A 26,297-nucleotide genomic window follows, 5' to 3' on the forward strand; every position below is an offset into this window, starting at 1 on the left:
CTGGAGTTGGTCTCCGGGTGCCACACTGTGGCTGCCCACTGCTCCTAGTCATTGGACTGTGTGTAACTGTAATTTGGATAGGTTAAATGCAGAGGACAAATTTCATTGTATATATGTATGTGGAATGACAAAGGCCCCTTCTTCTAGTCATGTCATGATTAAATTTCTGAGTTTACTTCTCATTTCATCCTGTCACACTGTATTGTTGGGCAATTCCCCATTTTTCTAACAATCCATCTGTCATCTTGTTATCCTCCCTTCCTCTCTCTCTCTCATGAGCAGGAAATCATACCACATCTTGAAAAGAATGTGAAGTAGCCTCACAAAAAAATGGGCCAAATCACATTTGCCGTCCCCTGGAACTGAATTAGTGAAAATCTGTCACATTTTAACAATGCGACTTGAGGGGTGAATTTGCTTTGCTTCTTCATTTTCACTGGAGCGACTCCAACAACCGTGCTTAAGTTTAATGTCTGAGTTACTCTCACAGTTAAATGAATTCATGGTAGGAAAAGGGCAGGAAGCGCTTCCTGCCTCAGACAGATAGAGGGAGGGTTTATTCCCCGACTCATTTCCATTCTGCTGAACCTTTTATTCACAGTTCACCTCATTTACTCTGCAGCAGCAACAGCAGCAGAGGCTGTTCTGCAACTGAAAAACTTTTCTGTTTTGGTTAAAGCCAGAAATAACCAAAGATTAAGGAACCCTCATCATATACCCAGTCACCTCTGAAAATGGATTAGAGAGGAAAATTTCTGCACAAATAAAAATCCAGAGTCACACCACAGAGAAGCTCTATCCACCTGATACACCAAGTGGAGAAACTTACAGAAGTTGTAAAACAGCTTTCCTTTTCATAAATCCAATATGATTAAGCAGCGGAAAATCTCTGCAATAAAAAGTCGTTCAGTTGGCTTGGGCTTAATGTGCACGTTTGCCCATACAGTGGCCGTGGGTATGTGCTGTTGCTCTGCACGTATTCTTTCACAGGCAACAACTTCTGCCGTGAATCCTCGAGCGGCACCCACAGAACATGGCACGTACTTTTATTGTAAATAAGACCACTAGTTGTGAGCGCTGTGGAAGGGAACTTATACTGAAAGAAAAAAAACATAATTAGCATTCAGATTTTAATGGTAAGTGCCAAGAGCAGAATGTCTCCAACATGTAACAAATCACAGTCATCCATCCAAAAGCCACAAAAGACTGAATCATATTAGCAAGATAATGAGGATAGTATACAGATAATCAATGTTTCTGAGTGCAATGGTAAGAATATATGCATGTTGGAAGATGGAACATTCTTCCCATTGCATGAATGGAAAACATTTATTATTTGTTTTATATGGTGTGGTTCAGCAGCTGCACAGCAGAGGGCAGAAAGAACCTCCAGCGGGTGGTGACAGCTGGAGAGCATGTCACTGGGAACCCTCAAAGACATTCATACCGGCAGACTCCTCAGGAGAGCCAGCTGCATCATCATGGCTCCCACACACCCTGGACATTACTCGGTTTCTCTCCTCCCCTCTGAAAAGAGATACCGGACAACAAAAACTCACACAAACCACCTTTTCCCCCCAGGCTGTAAAAGCTGTGTCACCCCCTCCCCTCCCACCTACCTACCAGTCTCAACTGGGGAGTTACACCCTCACATCCTGACACACCCACTCTTGAATGCTGGCACTACATGCCATTTGCACAATTTTCAATCTTCGCACTATGTAAATAACTTTATCACATATTACAACAAAAGTCTGCCCTATACTCATAAACCAGCCCTCATGAGACACAAGAGGAAAAAAAAAAAAAAATCGGGCTGATAAATCATACACTTTTCCAATTGATTTACTGGCCTGCAAACTGTGGCAATAAAATCAGGGTGATACAAATCTTAAATCAGGGCGATACAAAAAAATTGAAAAACAAAACATTGAAAATACCAGGATTTATATCGCCCCGCTTTTCATCCAATCAGGAGCCCCCATTTCTCAGCCTCATCAATAGTAAGTCCCTTCGGCTGCTCCCTTGTTTGCACTCGGGGTCGCCACAGCAAATCCAAGGTGGATCTGCAGTTGAATTGGCACAGGTTTTACGCCGGATGCCCTTCCTGATGCAGCTGCACATTACATTGAGAAATGTAGCAGGGGTGGGATTTGAACCCAGAACCATCTGAACTGAAACCAAGCGCATTAACCACTTGGCCACCACCCCTGCTCAGCCTCATCAATGACATACCCCATTTTGTGTTGCCCTGTTGACAAGTGCAGGATCCTGAAACAGGATCCAGATCATTTCATTCAACCAAGATGTCTGATCAAGGTGAGAGAGTTTTAGCCTCCTAGCAGGGAGAATTCTACAACTTGATTCTCATACTGAAGTTGTGAGACACCAATGAAGAGGACACTTATGTATGGAGTTAAAATTGTCTCATTAATATTTGTAAATGTACGCAGGGTGATCTACAAATAATCATTGATTTGCAAATGTGTTCAGATATCCACAAATGCAAATTCCATTCATTGATGTGGCAAGCTGAAACTATATGCTCCCGGTTGAGTCTTTAATCGTGATCGTTACTGAGTATTTAAAATGCTTATCGCAAAGCGTTCTTTTTTTTATTACATAATGCAAGTTTTATAAGTCCGCGGACACTGATCTGTGTGTTACAGATACAAATCAGTTTCCTCGGTTCCGCGGAGCCTGGCTGTTGCGACAGTTGTAAAGCGGGACTGGTTGGTTGCTGCGTTGAGGCTGTGTGGCTCCTGTGCGAAGCTTAGCTAAATGTAGCAACTTTTAGAACTTTCAAGTTTTTAAAAGAAGAATTTTGCAGCATGTCTGTGTCACGGAGCACGCACAGGCGCAATGCTGTTTAATACACTCATTTGAACCACTGCGTTAAAGAGTACAACACTAACACCTCCGCCCCCTTTCCCATGATGAAATCCGGACACATAATTTTAAAAAATAATTCAGCTTGCCACATCAATGAATGGAACCACACTGCCATCTAGTGGATATCCAGTGTGTGTGTGTATTTGTGAATCAGTTGGCATTTGTTTGTGGATCTGTGTTCGCGAAAAGAATGTCTCAAAATGACGTCGCAGAGGAAAGCGATGAATGCGTGTAATTGGTGATCCACAAATGCTGAAACTCAATTCACAAATACAATTTCCAGTTTTACAAATGTAAATTTTTTTTTTTACAAATTAAGTTTTATATTTGCAAATACAACATTATTTGCAAAGACCAATTTACAAGTTACAAATATGAAATTTGCATTTGTGGATATCTGAACACATTTGCAAATCAATGATTATTTGTAGATCACCCTGTGTGCATTTACAAATATTAATGAGACAATTTTAACTCCATACTTATGACTTTATAGCGAGACATAAGAACATTCCATAATTGACATATTTACATGATTTACCTGCGTTATTTGTTCTACATGATTCATATGTATGATTTTTTTTATTATTGTTGTAATATATAATAAATATCTCATAACATGTCTGTTTATGTATCACACCTTGTATCATGTATGATACATATACATAGACATGTGATAAGGTATACGTATACAACGGTCATAACCATGTATATCACTGTCCCAATATTCTTTTCTCTCTCTTTTTTTAACATGCCATATATTGTTTTGTGTGTCTTATGCCATATATTGTTTTGTGTGTCTTATGCTGCTATTTTGAGAATGAAGAGCTGCTAAACTGCCTTTCATTGTCTAACGACAATGACAAAGATCTATCCATCAGCTGTGTCATTTACAGTGTATCTGGAAAGTATTCACAACACTTCACTTTTATGCATTTTGTTAGGTTACAGGCTTATTCCCAAGTGGAGTAAATTAATTTTCCCCCTGAAAATTCTACTCAACACTATATAATGACAATATAAAAGTTTTTTTTTTTTTTTGCAAATTTATTAAAAATAAAAAAGTAAGAAATCACATGTACATAAGTATTCACATTCCTTGTTCAATACTTTGTTGATGCACCTTTGGCAGCAATTACAACCTCAAGTCTTCTTGAAAGATGCCACAAGCTTGGTACACCTATCTTTGGGCAGTTTTGTCCATTCCTCTTTGCAGCACCTCTCAAGCTCCATCAGGTGGATGGGGAGCGTCGGTGCACAGACATTTTCAGATCTCTCCAGAGTTGTCCTCAAGCCACTCCTTTGATATCTTAGCTGTGTGGTTTGGGTCATTGTCCTGCTGAAAGATGAACAGTCATCTCATTCTGAGGTCAAGAGCGCTCTGGAGCATTTTTTCATCCAGGATGTCTCTGTACATTGCTGCATTCATCTTTCCCTCAATCTGGTCTCCCAGTTCCTGCTGCTGAAAAACATTGCCACAGCATGATGCTGCTACCAACATGCTTCACTGTAGGGATGGTGCCTGTTTCCTCCAAACATGACGCCTGGTATTCACACCAAAGATTGAAATCTTTGTCTCACCAGACCAGAGAACTTTGTTTCTCATGGTCTGAGCATCCTTCAGGTGCCTTTTGGCAAAGTCCAGGTGGGCTGCCATGTGACCATTACTGAGGAGTGTCTTCCAACTGGCCACTCTACCATACAGGCCTGATTGGTGGATTGCTGCATAGATGGTTGTCCTTCTGGAAGGTTCTATTCTCTACAATGCTGGAGCTCTGACAGAGTGACCATCGGGTTCTTGGTCACCTCCTTGAGTAACGCCCTTCTCTCCAGATCGCTAAGTTTATATGAGCGGCCAACTCTGCGAAGAGTCCTGGTGGATCCGAACTTCTTCCATTTTCAGATGATGGAGACTACTGTGCTCATTGGGACCTTCAAAGCAAAAGAAATGTTTCTGTACCCTTCCCCAGATTTGTGCCTTGAAACAATCCTGTCTCGAAGGTCAGACAATTCCTTTGGCTTCATGCTTGGTTTGTGCTCTGACATGTACTGTCAACTGTGGGACCTTATATGTAGGATGGTGTGTGTCTTTCCAAATCATGTACAAATCAACTGGGTTTACCCCAGGTGGACTCCAATTAAGCTGTAGAAACATCTCAAGGATGATCAGTGGGAACAGGATGCACCTGAGCTCAATTTTGAGCTTCATGGCAAAGACTGTGAATACTTATGTACATGTGATTTCTTAGTTTTTTTATTTTTAATAAATTTACAAAAACCTCAAAAAAAGTTTTTCACATTGTCATTCCATTTTGGAATAAGGTTCTAACATCACAAAATGTGGAAAAAGTGAAGTGCTGTGAATACTTTCTGGATGCACGATAATATTTTACTAAAACGATAAGCCATTTCTTCTCAGACCAGGATGCCAGAGAGCAGCAGGACACTGACTGATCTGTGCCTGCTCAAAAGTTGACTCCACCCCACAGGCGACACGTAGGTGAGCAGAATGAGAGCCTCTGAGAAAGTCAGAGGTGTGTGGAAACACATCTGCTTTCCCCAGCCCAGCAAAAAAAAAAAAAAAAAATCAAAAATAAGAATTGCAACAGGATCTCCAATTCTTCCTCTCACAGCTGCTAAAGATGTCCCCATGAACACAGCGGCTACTCAATTTCACTTTCTCATATTATGGAAGAACTTTTACGAAAAGCTAACTGTGTCATGCAACAGAATGAAACCATGGAGAAAAACATATGGGACAAAAATGCACAGTACATGGATGTCACATGACATACAATCTACCAATCAAATGACAGGGCTCTATTTGGGTATCAAAGGTAACTAATGCTTAACCCACGACAGTGATGACACAGCTGCGTGCATCACAATTTGCTTGTGAAACACATAGTTAGTGAAGGAATAAGAGTTAAAAACAGAAACAAGATGTTCTCCTGGGCTCGGTTACAGGCTACTGAAATGGGCTGTTCATTTGGCATGTAATAGTCTCCTTGTTCCACCCTCCTGCTGCTTGTTGACTGAGGGCCAATCCCCTGACTAACTGCAGCACCAAGTCCTAAAGATATCCAGGCAGAGGGCTCTGCACAGACACCAGCACAACACACAAAGACACGCCTGCCAGCGAACTAACCCGAAACGCGTTAATGACAACTGACAAGACTGTACATCATGCATTTACTGAAAACACTAACAAATGGGTGGCCAACTATATGCTCATGAAGTGTTCAGTTTTGCTGCCTAATTTTACCTTTTCTGATGAATTATTAGAAAAAATATTTTCCCCCAAACTGATGGCATGTTTGTGATTTTGTATATTTGATGATAATGGATGGCAGATCTTACATCAAGTATCAGCTTACTATTAATTTGATACGTTCACTAAAGAGTCCAAGAATCGTCGGTATCTCGTATAATGTGTCCCGTTCTGTAACATGCAGAGCATCGTCTAAATAATTCTGAGGATAAAATGGCAGTCTTAAATGTTTAAATTAAAGTTAAATGTTTCTGTGATCTTTTTAAGGATAATACCTTTCTTAAGTTTACTGCTACGGCTTCTTAATATTTCTTGCCCTCATCTCATTTATTTTGTTTTTCAAATTACACACTGTGCATCTACTATTTTTCCGGAGTTCCCCTCTCAGCCCCATAAACATCCGTAGGAGACCTCTTTGAAGTTATACCCACCCTTATAGTGTTGAAGTAAATAGAACTAGACTTCCCACTGTAGCCAAGTGCTTGCTCACAGGGGGTCGTTTTGACCGTTGGGGTTTTTCATAATTATTGTATGGCCTTGCCTTACAATATAAAGCGCCTTGGGGCAACTGTTTGTTGTGATTTGGCGCTATATAAAAAAAAGTTGATTGATTGATTGATTAATATTAGGAAATTCTTTTTAGTAACAGAACAGTTTGGTTATGGAACAGTCCTTCCAGAACGATGTAGTACAGTCTCCATCTGTTAACATATTCAAGAAATGTTATGATGAATATCCTATGTCATCCAGTTAAATTTGTAGGCCGTCTAGTTAAATATTTAAGATTTTAGTATCATTTCTTATGAGTTTCCTTTGTCGTATTATATCAAAATGTACGATGTGTGCTTATATATACTGTTTTACACAATAAAATGAATTATGAATTATGTTCTTACATATACAATCATCCAGTCAATAAAACAATCTGTAATTGGGAACGAGAGTTGTGTGTGGAATTTGGGGAAGGTTTTCTGGGATAAAGCAGCTGATAGAATTCGTACATCGTCATCATCATGTGCAAGACTTTCCCAAATTCAATTTAAAGTAGTACACAGGCTACATTGTCAAAGCCAAAATTACCAAAATCTCTGATCTGTGTGATAGATGTAACTCCTCTCCTGTGATTTAAGTCAAATGTTTTTTATTTTTTGCGCCAAATGATCAGCCATAATGGATTTGGGTATTTTGATGTTATCGCTCACGTTCTTGGAATCAGGCTGGAACCTTGTCTGCTGATCGCCATTTTCATTGGCTGTGTGTTTGGGATCAATGTCTTGCTGAAATGTCCACCTTCATTTCATCTTCAAGATCCTGGTAGATGGCAGATTTTTTTTATCAAAAATGTCTCAGTACATTTTGTCATTCATCCTTCCTTCAATTCTATTAAAAATTTGCCAGTGCAAACAGTCCCACACCACGATGTTCCTACCTCCAACTTCACTGTGGGTATGGTGTTTTTGGGGTGATGTGCAGTGCCCACACACATCATATCATAAGAAGAAAGAGATTATGAATAACCTGCTCACAGAATGCAGTTGAGCGCCTTGCATGGCAGCACACTGACATTGGTGTGCAAGTGTGTGCATGAATGGGGGAAGTGTGTGGTAAAGTGCTTTGAGCATCTGGTTTAGATGGAAAAGCGCTATAGAATGAAGTCCATTCCATTTAAACATGCATCTCCCGAAGTGCCCATTCCTGTGATACAAGTTCCATGGACACAAAGGTTAACCTCTGAATCTTATGGCCAAGGCTGGACGCTACATCATTTTTGCAAGTTTTTGAGACTATTTAAGATTCAGTTAACTAATAAGGGACTTTCACACACTGTTGATTCAGACTTTTGACTCGTTAGTTTGGGTCGAGTGGTGTGAAAGCTGCCCTGGACCACAGTCCCAGACCACACAGCCCACTTTAGTTTGACCAAAACAGGTAGATGCCAATTGATCAAATTGAGCTTTGATTTGTTTTTAGTGGGTTTTTTCCCCGTCCATCCTTACTTTTTATTATTTTGAACAAATTGCAAAAAATTCTCCCTATTGGTGACTCTCAAAATGTGATTGTATGGGATTATTATGCTCTTTCATTTTCTGTCAGCAACAACACAGTTTTCACACAACAAACTGGAACTAGTCTTGCATATTGCTCCTGGTAGTAATACCAAAATAATACGCTTCCACCAGCAAAGAAATTAACCTGAATACATTTTTGTTTGTTAATTTAGGTTGTAATATTCTCGGAATTACATGCCGACATAAGATGCAAGTGGTCAGCGTCTGTCTGCAGTCCAATCAACTGCCAGTATCACAGGTCAGGACAACATAAACATGTGCACGTCCATGATATGCTTTACAGAAGTTGTAATGTGAAACAAACCACACCTAAAATTACCACAACTTAAAACTACCAAAACAAAAATAAAAATAATTGATGCACACTTTAGTTCGAGCTTTCAAACTTGAAAACACCCTAAAAAAAAAAAAAAAAAAACACACACACACACAAAAAAAAAAAAAAAAAAAAATCACTGAAATATTTTAATATTTTTATTAAAAATCCTGACTGAACACCTTAAAACAAAAGAAAATTTAGGGTATCTATTTATGACAACATTCTCACAAGTAACTCTTTTTTTTTTCAAAACAGCTTACAGACAAGACATTCTTTTTGCACTTCAAAACATCTATCCATTTCTATACCCGCTTACTCCAATTACGGGTCACAGGGGAACTGGAGCCTATCCCCTGCAGTCATAAGACATGAGGCAAGGAACACCCCCGACAGAACACCAGTCTGTCACTGGGCACATATAGACAGACAACCATTCACACTCGCATGCACTCCTATGATTAAAGATTTTACAGACCAAACATAACCCACATGAAGTGCAACACAATATAAAGTAGGTACTGTATGTGTGCACAGTTAATGTGGATTAACATTGGCTTGTATTGTGTGACAGATGGCCAGAGTTGAAGATAACAGCATCAAGATCCAAAGGAAGCACAAACAGTTTGTCAGGAGACAGTCCTCCACTCTGTCTCCCTACAAATCGACAAATATTTCCCACAGCACTTTAAGAGGTTATCATAATTCATCTATACGTCATCTGGCATCGACAAACTGTTTCCACTCTCATAAACGCTCCTTTCAGAAGACGGAGTGTCATGAAACACTGAGACTTCTGTCCTCTTCTGCGCCCGCCCTCAGATAATGTGACAAACTATTGTACACAGAGTGAGACAACAGCAACACAAACCAAGTGCAAGTCTTTTTTTTCCCCCTCCTGCTATCAGTTCAGATATGTGCGCCAAAAGACATTTGCTCCAAATGGATTATTTAGTTGACAAAATCTACATCTGAACACCAAAAGTCTCACCATACAAAAAACATCTGCTTTTCTACACATACTTAAGTTATCACTTACTCCTAAAATTTAATCCTATTACTCTAAATTGATCAACACAAACAAGCATAACTCAAAGTTTTTGTTTGATACGGTGGCATTTCTTATTCGAGGACAGCCACCTGTTGGTCGTTCTCCCTTTAAAGGCACAGGACTTTCTGGACTATTTGAGATAAAAATAGAAGATATTAGGTTGAGTATATCTCGGCATACGTTGGTCCAGTCATTACACCCAGCTATTGAGGTGGGGGCTACCATTGAGGGTGCTACCTAGATTCATGGAATTTAATAGTATTTCACTAGGTGTGCTGACGGGAACTCGTGATGTCTACTAAAAACACAACTTGTTTATTTGATTCCATACCAACAAAATTGTTTAAGGATCTGTGGCCCATTCTTGGGCCGACTGTGCTGGAAATTGTTAATCTTTCACTAAACTCTGGATCTGTTCCAAATTGTTTTAAATCTGCAGTGGTTTAACCATTACTCAAGAAATCTAAACTCGATCTTGGTGTATTGAAAAATTATAGGCCGATATCAAATCTATCATTCTGCTCTAAAATTCTGGAAAAGGTGGCTTCACAGCAGCTCGTGGACTAACTTACTGAGAATGATCTTCTGAGCCATTGCAGTCTGCTTTAGAAAAAATCACTCCACAGAGATGGCACTATATTAAAGTAGTTAATGATCTTCTGCGAGATACCACTACAGTCTTGGTGTTGTTGGATCTCAGTGCTGCATTTGACACCGTTGATCATCGTATTCTACTTGATAGGCTAGAAAATTGTTTTCGGGATTACTGGAACTGCCCTTGTATGGTTGACATCTTATTTGTCTGGTCATTCCCACTGTGTTTTGTGCAATGACACTACCTCTGATTTTAGGGGCATGATGTTTGGGATTCCACAGGGATTCATTCTGGGCCCCCTGCTTTTTCCCCTGTATATAGCACCCCTTGGGAACATATTGCAGCGTTTTGGGGTTGCTTTTCATTGCTATGCTGATGACACTCAACTATATATGCCGATAACTGCTGGAAATCTTGTCCACATAAAATCTCTAGAAGACTGCCTTGCAGCAGTGAGAAGTTGTATTCTAGTAACTTTCTACTTTTGAACTCGGATAGGACTGAAATGATGGTTCTTGGTCCAGCAAGACGTCGGCATCAATTTGATCAGCTTGCACTTAGCCTAGGTTCATGTGTTATACATCATACTGACAAAGTGAGGAACCTTGGGGTAATTTTTGATCCTACATTGTCCTTTGACCTCCACAATAGTGCCCACCGACCGTGAACAATTTTATAGGCCAATAATAACACTTTCAAATCCGATCTCAGAGACCGGAAGCCAGAACCGGTGTAATGTTGTCAAACCATTCTGCTTTGCTTTATGTCTCTTGCAAGAGAGACTCTTGCTTACCTCTACTGGTGGTTGGCTCTCACTTCGGTATTGTATCACTTCCTGTTCCGGAGCAAGGCGGTGTTTTGCTGTATCTGTTAGCTGTTTAATCTGCGCAGTTAGATTGATCTAGATAACTAGATAACGATTTGTTTCACAGTGTAATCTTCACGTGCCTTAACTAAAGCACTCCCTCTGCTGAATCACCTCTAATTATTTACACATTATTCACTTGTGTGTTTTTTAGGAATCCGCTAGCTTAGCGCAGCTACTAGCTCTTAGCCGAATTTAGCATGGTGGTTTCTCCTATCGCTCCCGCACTTTTCTGCTCTCCGGTGTGAAATGTTTAGTTATTCCTCGGCCTCCTTTAGCAGTAATGGTACTTGTATAAGTGTAGCTTATTCGTAGCTTTGGAGGCCAGGCTGGGTGAATTGGAGACTCAGCTCCGCACCGTGGAAAATTCTACAGCTAGACAGGCCCCTGTAGTCGATGCGGACCAAGGTAGCTTAGGCTGCCGTTAGTTCCCTTCCAGCAGATCCCGAGCAGGCCGGGAAAGCAGGCCGACTGGGTGACGTGAGGAAGAAGCGTAGCCCTAAACAGAAGCCCCGTGTACCACCGCCACCCTTCACATTTGAACTGTTTTTCCCGACTCGGCGCACATATACCCACCGAGGATCAAAACTCTGTTATTGCGACTCTGTTTTGAGAAATGTGAGTTAGCGACACCAGCAACCATAGTCAATTGTCTTCCGGGGCCCGAGCAGGCGACACTGAAAGGAAATTTGAAACTGCTGGCTAAGGCTAAGCGTAAATTTGGTAAGATTGTAATTCACGTCGGTAGTAATGACACCCGGTTACGCCAATCGGAGGTCACTAAAGTTAACATTGAATCGGTGTGTAACTTTGCAAAAACAATGTCGGACTCTGTAGTTTTCTCTGGGCCCCTCCCCAATCGGACCGGGAGTGACATGTTTAGCCGCATGTTCTCCTTGAATTGCTGGCTGTCTGAGTGGTGTCCAAAAAATGAGGTGGGCTTCATAGATAATTGACAAGCTTCTGGGGAAAACCTGGTCTTGTTAGGAGAGACGCATCCATCCCCACTTGGATGGAGCAGCTCTCATTTCTAGAAATCTGGACAATTTCTTAAATCCTCCAAACCGGGACTATCCAGGGTTGGGACCAGGAAGCAGAGTTGAAGTCTTACACACCTCTCTGCAGCTTCTCTCCCCCTGCCATCCCCTCATTACCCCATCCCCGTAGAGACGGTGCCTGCTCCCAGGCCACCAATAACCAGTAAAAATCTATTTAAGCATAAAAATTCAAAAAGAAAAAGTATATAGCACCTTCAACTGCACCACAGACTAAAACAGTTAAATGTGGTCTATTAAACATTAGGTCTCTCTCTTCTAAGTCCCTGTTAGTAAATGATATAATAATTGATCAACATATTGATTTATTCTGCCTTACAGAAACCTGGTTACAGCAGGATGAATATGTTAGTTTAAATGAGTCAACACCCCTGAGTCACACTAACTGCCAGAACGCCCGTAGTACGGCCGAGGCAGAGGATTAGCAGCAGTCTTCATTCCAGCTTATTATTAATCCAAAACCCAGACAGAGCTTTAATTCATTTGAAAGCTTGACTCTTAGTCTTGTCCATCCAAATTGGAAGTCCCAAAAACCAGTTTTAATTTCTTATTATCTATCGTCCACGCTGGTCGTTACTGCGAGTTTCTCTGTGAATTTTCAGACCCTTTGTCTGACTTAGTGCTTAGCTCAGATAAGATAATTATAGTGGGTGATTTTAACATCCACACAGATGCTGAGAATGACAGCCTCAACCTGCATTAATCTATTATTAGACTCAACTGGCTTTGCTCAAAATGTAAATGAGTCCACCCACCACTTTAATCATATCTTAGATGTTGTTCTGACTTATGGTATGGAAATTGAAGACTTAACAGTATTCCCTGAAAACTCCCTTCTGTCTGATCATTTCTTAATAACATTTACATTTACTCTGATGGACTACCCAGCAGTGGGGAATAAGTTTCATTACACTAGAAGTCTTTCAGAAAGCGCTGTAACTAGGTTTAAGGATATGATTCCTTCTTTATGTTCTCTAATGCCATATACCAACACAGTGCAGAGTAGCTACCTAAACTCTGTAAGTGAGATAGAGTATCTCGTCAATAGTTTTACATCCTCATTGAAGACAACTTTGGATGCTGTAGCTCCTCTGAAAAAGAGAGCTTTAAATCAGAAGTGCCTGACTCCGTGGTATAACTCACAAACTCGCAGCTTAAAGCAGATAACCCGTAAACTGGAGAGGAAATGGTGTCTCACTAATTTAGAAGATCTTCACTTAGCCTGGAAAAAGAGTCTGTTGCTCTATAAAAATCTTACTACTCATCACTAATTGAAGAAAATAAGAACAACCCCAGGTTTCTTTTCAGCACTGTAGCCAGGCTGACAAAGAGTCAGAGCTCTATTGAGCCGAGTATTCCTTTAACTTTAACTAGTAATGACTTCATGACTTTCTTTGCTAATAAAATTTTAACTATTAGAGAAAAAATTACTCATAACCATCCCAAAGACATATCGTTATCTTTGGCTGCTTTCAGTGATGCCGGTATTTGGTTAGACTCTTTTTCTCCAATTGTTCTGTCTGAGTTATTTTCATTAGTTACTTCCTCCAAACCATCAACATGTCTATTAGACCCCATTCCTACCAGGCTGCTCAAGGAAGCCCTACCATTAATTAATGCTTCGATCTTAAATATGATCAATCTATCTTTATTAGTTGCTATGTACCACAGGCTTTTAAGGTGGCAGTAATTAAACCATTACTTAAAAAGCCATCACCTGACCCATCTATCTTAGCTATTATAGGCCAATCTCCAACCTTCCTTTGCTCTCAAAAATTCTTGAAAGGTTAGTTGTAAAACAGCTAACTGATCATCTGCAGAGGAATGGTCTATTTGAAGAGTTTCAGTCAGGTTTTAGAATTCATCATAGTACAGAAACAGTATTAGGTGAAGGTTACAAATGATCTTCTTATGGCCTCAGACAGTGGACTCATCTCTGTGCTTGTTCAGTTAGACCTCAGTGCTGCTTTGATACTGTTGAACCATAAAATTTTATTACAGAGATTAGAGCATGCCATAGGTATTAAAGGCACTGGCGCTGTGGTGGTTTGAATCATATTTATCTAATAGATTACAATTTGTTCATGTAAATGGGGAATCGTCTTCACAGACTAAGGTTAATTATGGAGTTCCACAAGGTTCTGTGCTAGGACCAATTTTATTCACTTTATAGATGTTTCCCTTAGGCAGTATTATTAGACAGCATTGCTTAAATTTTCATTGTTACGCAGATGATACCCAGCTTTATCTATCCATGAAGCCAGAGGACACACACAATTAGCTAAACTGCAGGATTGTCTTACAGACATAAAGACATGGATGACCTCTAATTTCCTGCTTTTAAACTCAGATAAAACTGAAGTTATTGTACTTGGCCCCACAAATCTTAGAAACATGGTGTCTACCCAGATCCTTACTCCTCTAGTAATACTGTGAGAAATCTTGGAGTAATTTTTGATCAGGATATGTCATTTAATGCGCATATTAAACAAATATGTAGGACTGCTTTTTTGCATTTGCGCAATATCTCTAAAATTAGAAAGGTCTTGTCTCAGAGTGATGCTGAAAAACTAATTCATGCATTTATTTCCTCTAGGCTGGATTATTGTAATTCATTATTATCAGGTTGTCCTAAAAGTTCCCTGAAAAGCCTTCAGTTAATTCAAAATGCTGCAGCTAGAGTACTGACAGGGACTAGAAGGAGAGAGCATATCTCACCCATATTGGCCTCTCTTCATTGGCTTCCTGTTAATTCTAGAATATAATTTAAAATTCTTCTTCTTACTTATAAGGTTTGAATAATCAGGTCCCATCTTATCTTAGGGACCTCATAATACCATATCACCCCAATAGAGCGCTTCGCTCTCAGACTGCAGGCTTACTTGTAGTTCCTAGGGTTTGTAAGAGTAGAATGGAGGCAGAGCCTTCAGCTTTCAGGCTCCTCTCCTGTGAAACCAGCTCCCATTCAGATCAGGGAGACAGACACCCTCTCTAATTTTAAGATTAGGCTTAAAACTTTCCTTTTGTGCTAAAGCTTATAGTTAGGGGCTGGATCAGGTGACCCTGACACATCCTTTAGTTATGCTGCTATAGACTTAGACTGCTGGGGGGTTCCCATGATGCACTGAGTGTTTCTTTCTCTTTTTGCTCTGTATGCACCACTCTGCATTTAATCATTAGTGATTGATCTCTGCTCCCCTCCACAGCATGTCTTTTTCCTGGTTCTCATCCCTGCAGCCGCCATCCATTCCAGCAGAAGGACTGCCCCTCCCTGAGCTGGTTCTGCTGGAGGTTTCTTCCTGTTAAAAGGGAGTTTTTCCTTGCCCACTGTTGCCAAGTGCTTGCTCACAGGGGGTCTTTTGACCGTTGGGGTTTTTTCCGTAAGTTATTGTATGGCCTTGCCTTACAATATAAAGCACTTGGGGCAACTGTTTGTTGTGATTTGGTGCTATATAAATAAACTGATTTGATTTGATTTTGTGTCAGAAGACTGGCAGCACATTTGGACCATTTGAAGACCCCTGATGCTGGACTGAGGTAAACCAGAAAACAAAGCATTACAATAATCCAATCAGGAAGAAATAAAAGCATGAATCAGAGACTCAGCATCAGCCATAGACAGGATGTGACGAATCTTCGCTATATTCGTTAGATGGAAGAAAGCAGTCCTCGCCCCCGGCCAATCGAAAGGGAGTCGGGTTCAGATCCCCCGAATCTGGAGTAAATAAAATTGATTTGATTTGATGGGTGCACACTCAGATGGAGCATATTTGTGTAGCTCCTGCACCAAGCCAAGGGGAGATAAAAACAAGCTTTCACGAAGCAGAAAAGCTTTCTGTCTTTTAATGGACTACAGTTACACAGTAACTGATGGAGTCCAAAGGAATCTGTGCCCTAAGAGACAGAGCAAGATTTATAAATAAGCACAGAGGGTCCTCTGAGGGTTAGGAATGAGCATTGTTGGAAAACAGGGTGGGAAGACAAGCGTACTAAAGCAAGTAAAAGGCATAGAGCAGGAGGGAAGCAGCAAAGGGAGCACTTCCTGAGAGTACTACTCCCATGTGACCAGTAAAATTCTCACAGTACAACACCGTGTGATGTTATTGAATTACACTGTCTCCCCTGGTTGTCAAGCGTTAAGGAATAAGTCATGAGAAACAAACATCCCAAAGTGACACACCACATGATCACATGATATGAACAGACACACACATATAAAATAGTGTCACTGCAGGAGACTCTGCCTTAAGGGGGGGGGGGGGTCACTGCAGGACACACCACACTTAGAGCAGGAAACATCTGTCCCTATGGATACTGATAAAGCCCATGCCCACATAGCTGCTGACATACATCATGTCGGTGTTTTCTCCAAAAATGCAATACAGCCACAAAATGAGGAGCACACCCTGAGAAGAGCACAGACAGACAATTGTATTTGCTCAATTTCATCACAAATTCAGTACAAATGCACGAGATAAGATATAGGTATGATCAAGTTCCCTGGTCTGCAGTGACAATTCTCAAACATTTTTCTATTGAAAAAAAAAAAAAGCTATGTCATATTTAGCTACACTTCTGCTCAGAATTATTGTTAGCCCCAAGCTTGAAGTGTACAATCTAAAATACAGAGAATTTGCCTTTTTCAAACATCAACATAAAAATGTTGCTTGAATTACTATCATTAAAACTGTAATGAAGTAACTTCATATTACTGCCCCCTTTCTCATATGTATGTGTGTGTGTGTGTGTGTGTGTGTGTGTGTGTGTGTGTGTGGTGTGTGTGTGTGTGTGTGTGTTGTGTGTGTGTGTGTGTGTGTGTGTGTGTGTGTGTGTGTGAGTTGCTTCCCCAATGCAGCAAACATAAGACTGAAAGGTCAAATACATGAGAATTAACTAACAAGATGCTGAATTCCCCATCTCGCATTCCTTTAAACCTCTGAGATGATTTCAGAGACCACACCCATCACATGTTTGAGCAGACCAATACTGAAATTTTATGTGAAGAAAAACCAAAAACAGATTGAATAACTTGACACAGTATGACCTCTGAAATGAAATGGATATCACACACCTGAAGTCACTGTCACAAACACTGTGGGTGTTTATTATTCTATAAATGCCCATTCTATTGGTGTTTGTGCTTTTTCCTTGTCCTTGTGTGTGTATTGAATGTACTGTATAAGTATGTGTCTTGAGGTATGAGATGTTTAAATTTCCTTTTGGATCATTAAAGTATCTAACTATCTACCTCCACCAACAAAGTTGGACAGAGGTTATGTTTTATCTGTTTTATTCTTTGTTTGTTTGTGATCAGCCTATAACCCACAATTTTTCATATATTGTTATGAAATTTTTAGAGAGGATTCATACCTAATAGGCAAGAAAGGATAAAATTTTAAAGTCAAGAAAAATCTTGGAAAATTGGAAAAATTCCCATCCTTTAACATTGAACGAATTTTCAAAAATTCCTAACTTTTTCAGGCGATAAAGGATACCATCTTACATAACGATCTTTTTTGACAAAGTTTGATCCGGATCGTGGATTTTGTAGACATTTTAATTTAATATAGAAAAGCCCATTTGGTGTACATTTGGCATTAAATCTCAATCAAAAGTGCCTCTATCACTCTCATTTTTCTGTTATGGGTTTATCTACACCATCAAAACTGGATGGAGGTTCCAATTTTAGGCCTGTTTGTCTGTCTTCCAGTTACCAGTCGGAAAAAAAGTGCCAAAAAGAAATTACAATTACACATTGTGCATACCAAAGATAACCAATATTCTGTGAAAATTATTTGAAAAACAATTGAGAAACTGAAAAAGTTGGAGGGAAAAAAAAACCCACAAACAAACCTGACAACAAAACAAAACAAAAAAAAACAAAAAAACAAACAGATTCAAGTGCATGTACTACATACATACTCCTGACATTTCCTCAGATAAAACTGAAGTTATTGTACTTGGCCCCACAAATCTTAGAAACATGGTGTCTAACCAGATCCTTACTCTGGATGGCATTACCCTGACCTCTAGTAATACTGTGAGAAATCTTAGAGTCATTTTTGATCAGGATATGTCATTCAAAGCGCATATTAAACAAATATGTAGGACTGCTTTTTTGCATTTACGCAATATCTCTAAAATTAGAAAGGTCTTGTCTCAGAGTGATGCTGAAAAACTAATTCATGCATTTATTTCCTCTAGGCTGGACTATTGTAATTCATTATTATCAGGTTGTCCTAAAAGTTCCCTAAAAAGCCTTCAGTTAATTCAAAATGCTGCAGCTAGAGTACTAACGGGGACTAGAAGGAGAGAGCATATCTCACCCATATTGGCCTCTCTTCATTGGCTTCCTGTTAATTCTAGAATAGAATTTAAAATTCTTCTTCTTACTTATAAGGTTTTGAATAATCAGGTCCCATCTTATCTTAGGGACCTCGTAGTACCATATCACCCCAATAGAGCGCTTCACTCTCAGACTGCAGGCTTACTTGTAGTTCCTAGGGTTTGTAAGAGTAGAATGGGAGGCAGAGCCTTCAGCTTCAGGCTCCTCTCCTGTGGAACCAGCTCCCAATTCAGATCAGGGAGACAGACACCCTCTCTACTTTTAAGATTAGGCTTAAAACTTTCCTTTTTGCTAAAGCTTATAGTTAGGGCTGGATTAGGTGACCCTGAACCATCCCTTAGTTATGCTGCTATAGACGTAGACTGCTGGGGGGTTCCCATGATGCACTGTTTCTTTCTCTTTTTGCTCTGTATGCACCACTCTGCATTTAATCATTAGTGATCGATCTCTGCTCCCCTCCACAGCATGTCTTTTTCCTGGTTCTCTCCCTCAGCCCCAACCAGTCCCAGCAGAAGACTGCCCCTCCCTGAGCCTGGTTCTGCTGGAAGTTTCTTCCTGTTAAAAGGGAGTTTTCCTTCCCCCCTGTAGCCAAGTGCTTGCTCACAGGGGGTCGTTTTGACCGTTGGGGTTTTACATAATTATTGTATGGCCTTGCCTTATAATATAAAGCGCCTTGGGGCAACTGTTTGTTGTGATTTGGCGCTATATAAAAAAAAAATTGATTGATTGATTGATTTGATCACATCTAATTTAGCGTATGAAAAGCCACTTCAAACAGGACTTTAAACTTGAAAATTTTTTACCAAGGTAAAATTTGTGGAATTGGAGCGGGAGAAGAAGAAAACTAGAAGGGTGGAAATGAGAGTGGAGACTTTGAATGTTGGTAGTATGACTGGTAAAGGGAGAGAGCTGGCTGATATGATGGAGAGGAGAAAGGTAGACATATTGTGTGTGCAAGAGACCAAGTGGAAGGGAAGTAAGAGCAGGAGCATCGGCGGTGGGTACAAGTTGTTGTACCATGGTGAGGACAGAAAGAGAAATGGTGTTGGGGTCATTTTAAAGGAAGAGTATGTTAAAAGTGTGTTGGAGGTTAAGCGAGTGTCTGACAGGGTGATGAGTGTGAAGTTGGAAATTGAAGGGGTGATGATGAATATCATCAGTGCATATGCCCCACAGGTAGGTTGTGAGATGAAGGAGAAAGAAGATTTCTGGAGTGTGTTAGATGAGGTGGTGGAGAGTGTGCCCAAGCATGAAAGAGTGGTGATAGGAGCAGACTTCAATGGGCATGTTGGTGAAGAGTACAGAGGTGATGAGGAAGTAATGGGTAGATATGGTATCAAGGATAGGAATGGGGAAGGACAGATGGTAGTTGATTTTGCAAAAAGGATGGAAATGGCTGTGGTGAATACCTACTTTAAGAAAAGGGAGGAGGACAGGGTAACATATAAAAGTGGAGGAAGGTGGACTACATTCTTTATAGGAGATGCAAGCTAAAAGAAATCACAGACTGTAAGGTGGTAGCAGGAGAGAGTGTCACTAGACAGCATAGGATGGTTGTTTTGTAGGATGAATTTAGAGGTAAAGAAGAAGAAGAGAGTGAGAGCTCAACAAAGGATCAGATGATGGAAGCTGAAGGAGGAAGACTGGTGTGTGAAATTTAGCGAGCAGGTGCGAGAAGCACTAGTTGGAGGGGAAGCAATTTTGGACAATTGGAAGAGTACTGCAGATGTGGTGAGGGAGACAGCTAGGGCAGTACTGGGTATGACATCTGGACAGTGGAAGGAAGACAAGGAGACTTGGTGGTGGAATGAAGAGGTCCAGGAAAGCATAAGGAGAAAGAGGTTGGCGAAAAAGTTTTGGGATAGTCGGAGAGATGAAGAAAGTAGACAGGAGTACAAGGAGATGCGGCGTAAGGCGAGAAGAGAAGTGGCAAAAGCAAAGGAAAAGGCATATTGCGAGCTGTACAAGAAGTTGAATAGTAAGGAAGGAGAAAAGGACTTGTACCGATTGGCCAGACAAAGGGACAGAGCTGGAAAGGATGTGCAGCAGGTTAGGGTGGTAAAAGATGCACATGGTAATGTGCTGACAAGTGAAGAGTGTGTGCTGAGAAGGTGGAGGGAATATTTCGAAGAGTTCATGAATAAAGAAAATGAGCGAGAGAAAAGGCTGGATGATGTGGTGAGAGTAAATCAGGAAGTAAAAGAGATTAGCAAGGAAGAAGTGAGGGCTGCTATGAAGAGGGTGAAGAGTGGAAAGGCAGTTGGTCCAGATGACATTCCAATGGAGGCATGGAAATGTCTAGGAGAGATGGCAGTAGAGTTTCTAACCAGATTGTTTAATAAAATCTTGGAAAGTGAGAGGATGCCTGAGGAGTGGAGACGAAGTGTGCTGGTTCCTATTTTCAAGAACAAGGGTGATGTGCAGAGCTGCAGTAACTACAGATGCATAAAGCTGATCAGCCACACCATGAAGTTATGGGAAAGAGTAGTAGAAGCTAGGCTTAGAAAACAGGTGAAGATCTGTGAGCAGCAATATGGTTTCATGCCGAGAAAGAGCACTACAGATGCAATGTTTGCTCTGAGAATACTGTTGGAAAAGTACAGAGAAGGACAGAAAGAGTTACATTGTGTGTTTGTGGACTTAGAAAAAGCTTATGATAGGGTGCCAAGAGAAGAGTTGTGGCATTGTATGAGGAAGTCTGGAGTGGCAGAGAAGTATGTTAGGGTAGTACAGGACATGTACAAGAATAGTGTGACAGCGGTGAGATGCGCAGTCGGAATGACAGACTCATTCAAGGTGGAGGTGGGATTACACCAAGGATCAGCTCTGAGTCCTTTCTTGTTTGCAGTGGTGATGGACAGGTTGACAGATGAGATCAGACAGGAGTCCCCATGGACTATGATGTTTGCAGATGACATTGTGATCTGTAGTGAGAGTAGAGAGCAAGTTGAATCTAGTCTGGAGAAGTGGAGATATGCTTTGGAGAGAAGGGGAATGAAAGTCAGTAGAAGCAAGACTGAGTACATGTGTGTGAATGAGAGGGAGCCCAGTGGAATAGTGCAGTTACAAGGAGTAGAAGCGGTGAAAGTAGATGAGTTTAAATATTTGGGGTCAACTGTTCAAAGTAATGGAGAGTGTGGTAGAGAGGTGAAGAAGAGAGTGCAGGCAGGGTGGAGTGGGTGGAGAAAGGTGGCAAGAGTGATTTGTGACCGAAGAATATCAGCAAGAGTGAAGGGGAAAGTTTACAAAACAGTAGTGAGACCAGCTATGTTGTATGGTTTAGAGACAGTGGCACTAACAAAAAGACAGGAGGCAGAGCTGGAGGTGGCAGAGCTGAAGATGTTGAGATTCTCTTTGGGAGTGACAAGAATGGACAAGATTAGGAATGAACATATCAGAGGGACAGCTCAGGTGGGACGGTTTGGAGACAAAGTCAGAGAGGCGAGATTGAGATGGTTTGGACATGTGCAGAGGAGGGACCCAGGGTATATAGGGAGAAGGATGCTGAGGATGGAGCCACCAGGCAGGAGGAGAAGAGGGAGACCAAAGAGGAGGTTCATGGATGTGCTGAGAGAGGACATGCAGGTGGTTGGTGTGACAGAGGAAGATACAGAGGACAGGGTGAGATGGAAACGATTGATCTGCTGTGGCAACCCCTAATGGGAACAGCCGAAAGACAAAGAAGAAGGAAACTAGTGTTGGCGCAGGTTTGTTCTCTACGAGCGCAGCGCTCTAGTTTTTTGTTGTTTTTGTTTTGACAAGCATACGCCAAACACGATTAACTTTCTTGTGGTTCTTACCTTGAACGACACCCCAGGGATACTGTCTAGCCCTCACAGTTTTGTTTCCCACTTTGACCTCTTCCACGCTACCAACCACAGCAAACGGCAGATGGGCCTGTGCAGGAGCAGAGGTCAAGGTTTCAAAAGGTGTCATCTGAGATATCTAAGGGCATGTTTCCTGTTAACTGCAAGTTCTGGGATACATTTCCCTGAAGTTGTTTTCCACGTTAATATACCTACCTCTATATCCTAGGCGGCGCCAGGGCACCTTTTTTCATTTCATTTTATTTAAGTTAGTTATACACATTCAGATCCACATTTTAAAAAACACTTTATGAATTAAACAAATCAATAGCCGAAATATGCACGCAATTTAAAAAATCAACCAATGGCGCAGCACTCACATAACATTTGACCTTTCTCTTAAGCTCGTGTGAAAACTTTTTGCTAGCTTGACTGCTGTGTATACAGTGCAGAGATGGATCGTTTAGTTTATCACAAACATGCACAGTTGGATAAAACGGCTTCAGACGTGCTGTCAAAGGCTCAGTTGTCACTTATTTTTGATCGCGAGTGTTGTTTGAGGTGAGACTGTTCATGGACTTTCAGGTGAATATTACATTTTAACATAGACCCTTAAAGTCATGCTTGAATGGGTGCTAAAAACAAACATGCATGAGCACCAGTGATGATGTGGTGAGCATCCCTGTAGCACCTGCAAACAAAACTGTCTGGCACTGCCACTGCTCTATATTCCCTACCATTTTTACGGTTTCACAAAAACATTTCCCTAACACAATGTTGGTGCAGAAACAAAGAGAAAGGATGCCTTTAAAGTTCATGTTGAGCTTCAACATTCTAAATTCAAAGTGGCAGCCATCTCTTAGCTTTCCACCAACCAGACCACATCAAAGTCAAGTGTAATCATGTTAACATGTTAGCTCCACCAGGACATGGTTAAATTAAATATGTGGCTCAGCTGAGTTAACAGGCCTATTTTGTTAAAGTGATTAAATGAACGCTTTTTTTAATTGCTGCCTCATTATTGTCAGCATCAAGGCTCCATGAAGAAAACACAGCCTATCTCAAAATTTAATGGCACGCTAAAAAACAGGACTGTAAATTTGGGCAGTGATACAGCCAATCAGGAGTAGCTCACGACATGATACAAGGTTTGTGCCAGGGACAGGCAACCTAATTTAATCCATTGTAAATGAATAAACAAACATGTCTGAAGGCAGTGCAATTATACATTCTTCCTACAACAAATCTTAATTGCAAAGCCTAAACCAATTACACTGTATTTGTCTTACACTTTACTAGACATGCAGATATCTCTAAATAAATAAAATAAAATTTTTAAGGTGTGTACAAAACATACACAGGGGTAAAATAAGTATTGAACACATCACCATTTTTCTCAGTAAATTTCTAAGGTCATACCCACATGACATTTTCACCAGATGTCAGCAACAACCCAAGTAATCTACATGTGCAAAGAAACCAAAACAAATAAGAACAGAAATTAAGTTATGTGTAATAAAATGGAATGACATGGAAAAATAAATTACGCTTACTGAAATTTATTTCATACTTTGTATAAGAGCCTTTGTTGGTAATGAAGCTTGATGAAGCAAGATGCCTCCTGTATAGAGAAACTAGTCACATCCATTGCTCAGGTGTGATTTTGGCCCATTCTTCCACACAAACAGTCTTCAAATCCTGAAGATTCTGTGGACCTCTTCTATGATCTCTGATCTTTCGTTCTTTCCATAGATTTTCTACTGGGTATCAAGTCAGCTGACTGGCTGGGCCATTCTAGCAGATTTATTTTAATTCTCTAAAACCAGTCGAGCGTTTCCTTGGCTGTGTTTGGGATCATTGTCTTGCTGGAATGCTCACCCTCATTTCATCTTCATCATCCTGGTAGATGGCAGCAGATTTTTTTAAAATCAAGAATGTCTCAGTACATTTTTCCATTCATCCTTCCTTCAATAATATGGAGTTTGCCAGTGCAAACAGTCCCACACCATGATGTTTCCACCTCCAAACTTCACTGCTGGTAAGGTGTTTTTGGGGTGATGTGCAGTGCCATTTGACCTCCAAACATGGTGTGTATTGTGACATCCAAAGAGCTCAATTTTGGTCTCATCTGACAAGACTATATTCTCCCAGTATTTCACAGGCTTGTCTAAACGTTGTGCAGTAAACTTTAAATGAGCTTCAACATGCTTTTTCTTCAGCCATGGAGTCTTGTGTGATGAGTGTGCATATAGGCCATGGCGGTTGAGTGCATTACTTATTGTTTTCTTTGAAACAATTGTTCAGTTGCTCTCCACAAGTGGGCCGTGGCTCTTGGACAACTCTTTTGATCATTTTTTTTACTCGCCTGTCAGTATTCTTGACAGAGGAGTGAAAAACTGGTCTTGGCCAGTTTATGATGAAATGATGTTCTTTCCACCTCGTGATTATAGGCCATGAGTTGGGACTGAACCAGCTGATGTTAATTTGCACTGCCAAGGGGCAGGATTGCTTTCTAATCATTAATAGATTTCAGCTGGTGTCTTGGCTTTCCATGCTTTTTTGCACCTCCATTTCTTCATGTGTTCAACACTTGTTTCCTGTGTCATTTCACATTATTACACATAATTTAATTTCTGCATTTGCTTTGATTTCTTTATATGTGTGTATTGTACTATGGCGCAGTACAATACGAGGTCTGTTAGAAAAGTATCCGACCTTTTTATTTTTTTCAAAAACCATATGGATTAGAATCACGTGTGATTGCATCAGACAAGCTTGAACCTTCGAGCGCATGCGTGAGTTTTTTCACGCCTGTCGGTTGTGTCATTCGCCTGTGAGCAGGCTTTGTGTGAGCAGTGGTCCAGCCCTCTCGTCTTTTTATTGTGAATAAATGTCTGAACGATTTGGAGCTTTGCTGCATCAATTTTTTTCCAGAAACTGTGAGAGACCTCCAGGTGGACACCGTTCGGAAAATTAATATGGCTTTCAGGGATGATTTTATGGGGATTATACAGATTAAGGAGTGTTACTGCCGCTTTAAGGATGGCCCACAATTGCTGAGAGCGCGGTGCGCTCCCAGCGCCAATCGACATGCTCAGACCCCGCTGAAACAACCAGATCATTTCCAACGTGAAGGCTTTGTTGATTCGGGATCTCGTCTGACTTTCACAAAAAGGCAGAAGTCGTGGACATCAGCACTTTTTCTGCACATTCCACTGTTACAGGAGTTTTTTTTCCCATGGAAAAAGAAGCGGAGGGACGCGCCACAGAGCTGTTCATTACGCGGCACAAAACCACCTCCGTGTTGGTCTCACAGGACAGCTTTCAGGTGGATTTCAGACGGCTGTCGGTTGCTTTTGAATCACACGTGATTCAAATCCATATGGTTTTTGAAAAAATAAAAAGGTCGGATACTTTTCTAACAGACCTCGTACACAGAGCCAGAGCCAGAAGTTGAAAGAGTCATTGTGCCACATTCATTAATGTCTCAGTTCTCACAGGCAACAGGCGATGTCGCACAACACCGTGTGTGTGTGTGTACGACGCCGTGCTCCTCCAATATTTACATGTTCCAACTTTGGGCTAAAAAAACATTTACAGTATGTATTTGTGTATGTTACCTGTACATATTTAATTAAAAGTTTAAAATATAGTGTGGAGAGTGAAAGACTGTTTAGCTCAGTGTTACACAGTGTTGATAAAACCAGAAACAGGCTCACAACTGATCTTTTTCATCAAAACGAATCTGCCCCTCACATTAAAAAAAAAAAAAAAAAAAGATTTTAGTCCTCACAGACATAAGAAAAGTTAGTGACGGACAATTTCAGTTCCATTCCTGGTGTGTGGTGTTGTATATTTTGTAGTGCTGAAGTCCACAGGTTAAATTTAAGTAAGATGTCTGGCAGTGTCATGTTTGTTAAGAAACACACGATTAATATTAAAGGACAATTTGTTGTCATCAAAAAGTGAAGTTACATGACTTAAGTGAAATGTGTGTAAATAAAAACAAAGCTAATGATATTGATACCAGC

At 40.7% G+C, this 26,297-nt stretch overlaps 1 protein-coding gene and 1 long non-coding RNA gene across 4 annotated transcripts in view; one reads left to right on the forward strand and one right to left on the reverse strand.

Annotated features, from left to right (window-relative positions):
- The window catches only part of sept8a (septin 8a), a 140,046-nt gene that overhangs the window by 16,789 nt on the left and 96,960 nt on the right, over positions 1-26,297 (reverse strand). For all 3 annotated transcript variants that reach the window (XM_034178024.1, XM_034178023.1, XM_034178025.1), the window contains exon 7: positions 22,261-22,357. In XM_034178024.1, coding sequence (XP_034033915.1) covers positions 22,261-22,357 — 97 coding nt within the window. The remainder of the gene's footprint in view (positions 1-22,260; positions 22,358-26,297) is intronic.
- On the forward strand, positions 7,565-24,362 carry LOC117517107. The gene is made up of 3 exons (XR_004562651.1): positions 7,565-7,630; positions 14,002-14,007; positions 24,332-24,362. It is a non-coding gene; the product is annotated as an uncharacterized LOC117517107 (long non-coding RNA).

This window comes from Thalassophryne amazonica, chromosome 9 (genome assembly GCF_902500255.1).
Source record: "Thalassophryne amazonica chromosome 9, fThaAma1.1, whole genome shotgun sequence".
NCBI lineage: Eukaryota > Metazoa > Chordata > Actinopteri > Batrachoidiformes > Batrachoididae > Thalassophryne > Thalassophryne amazonica.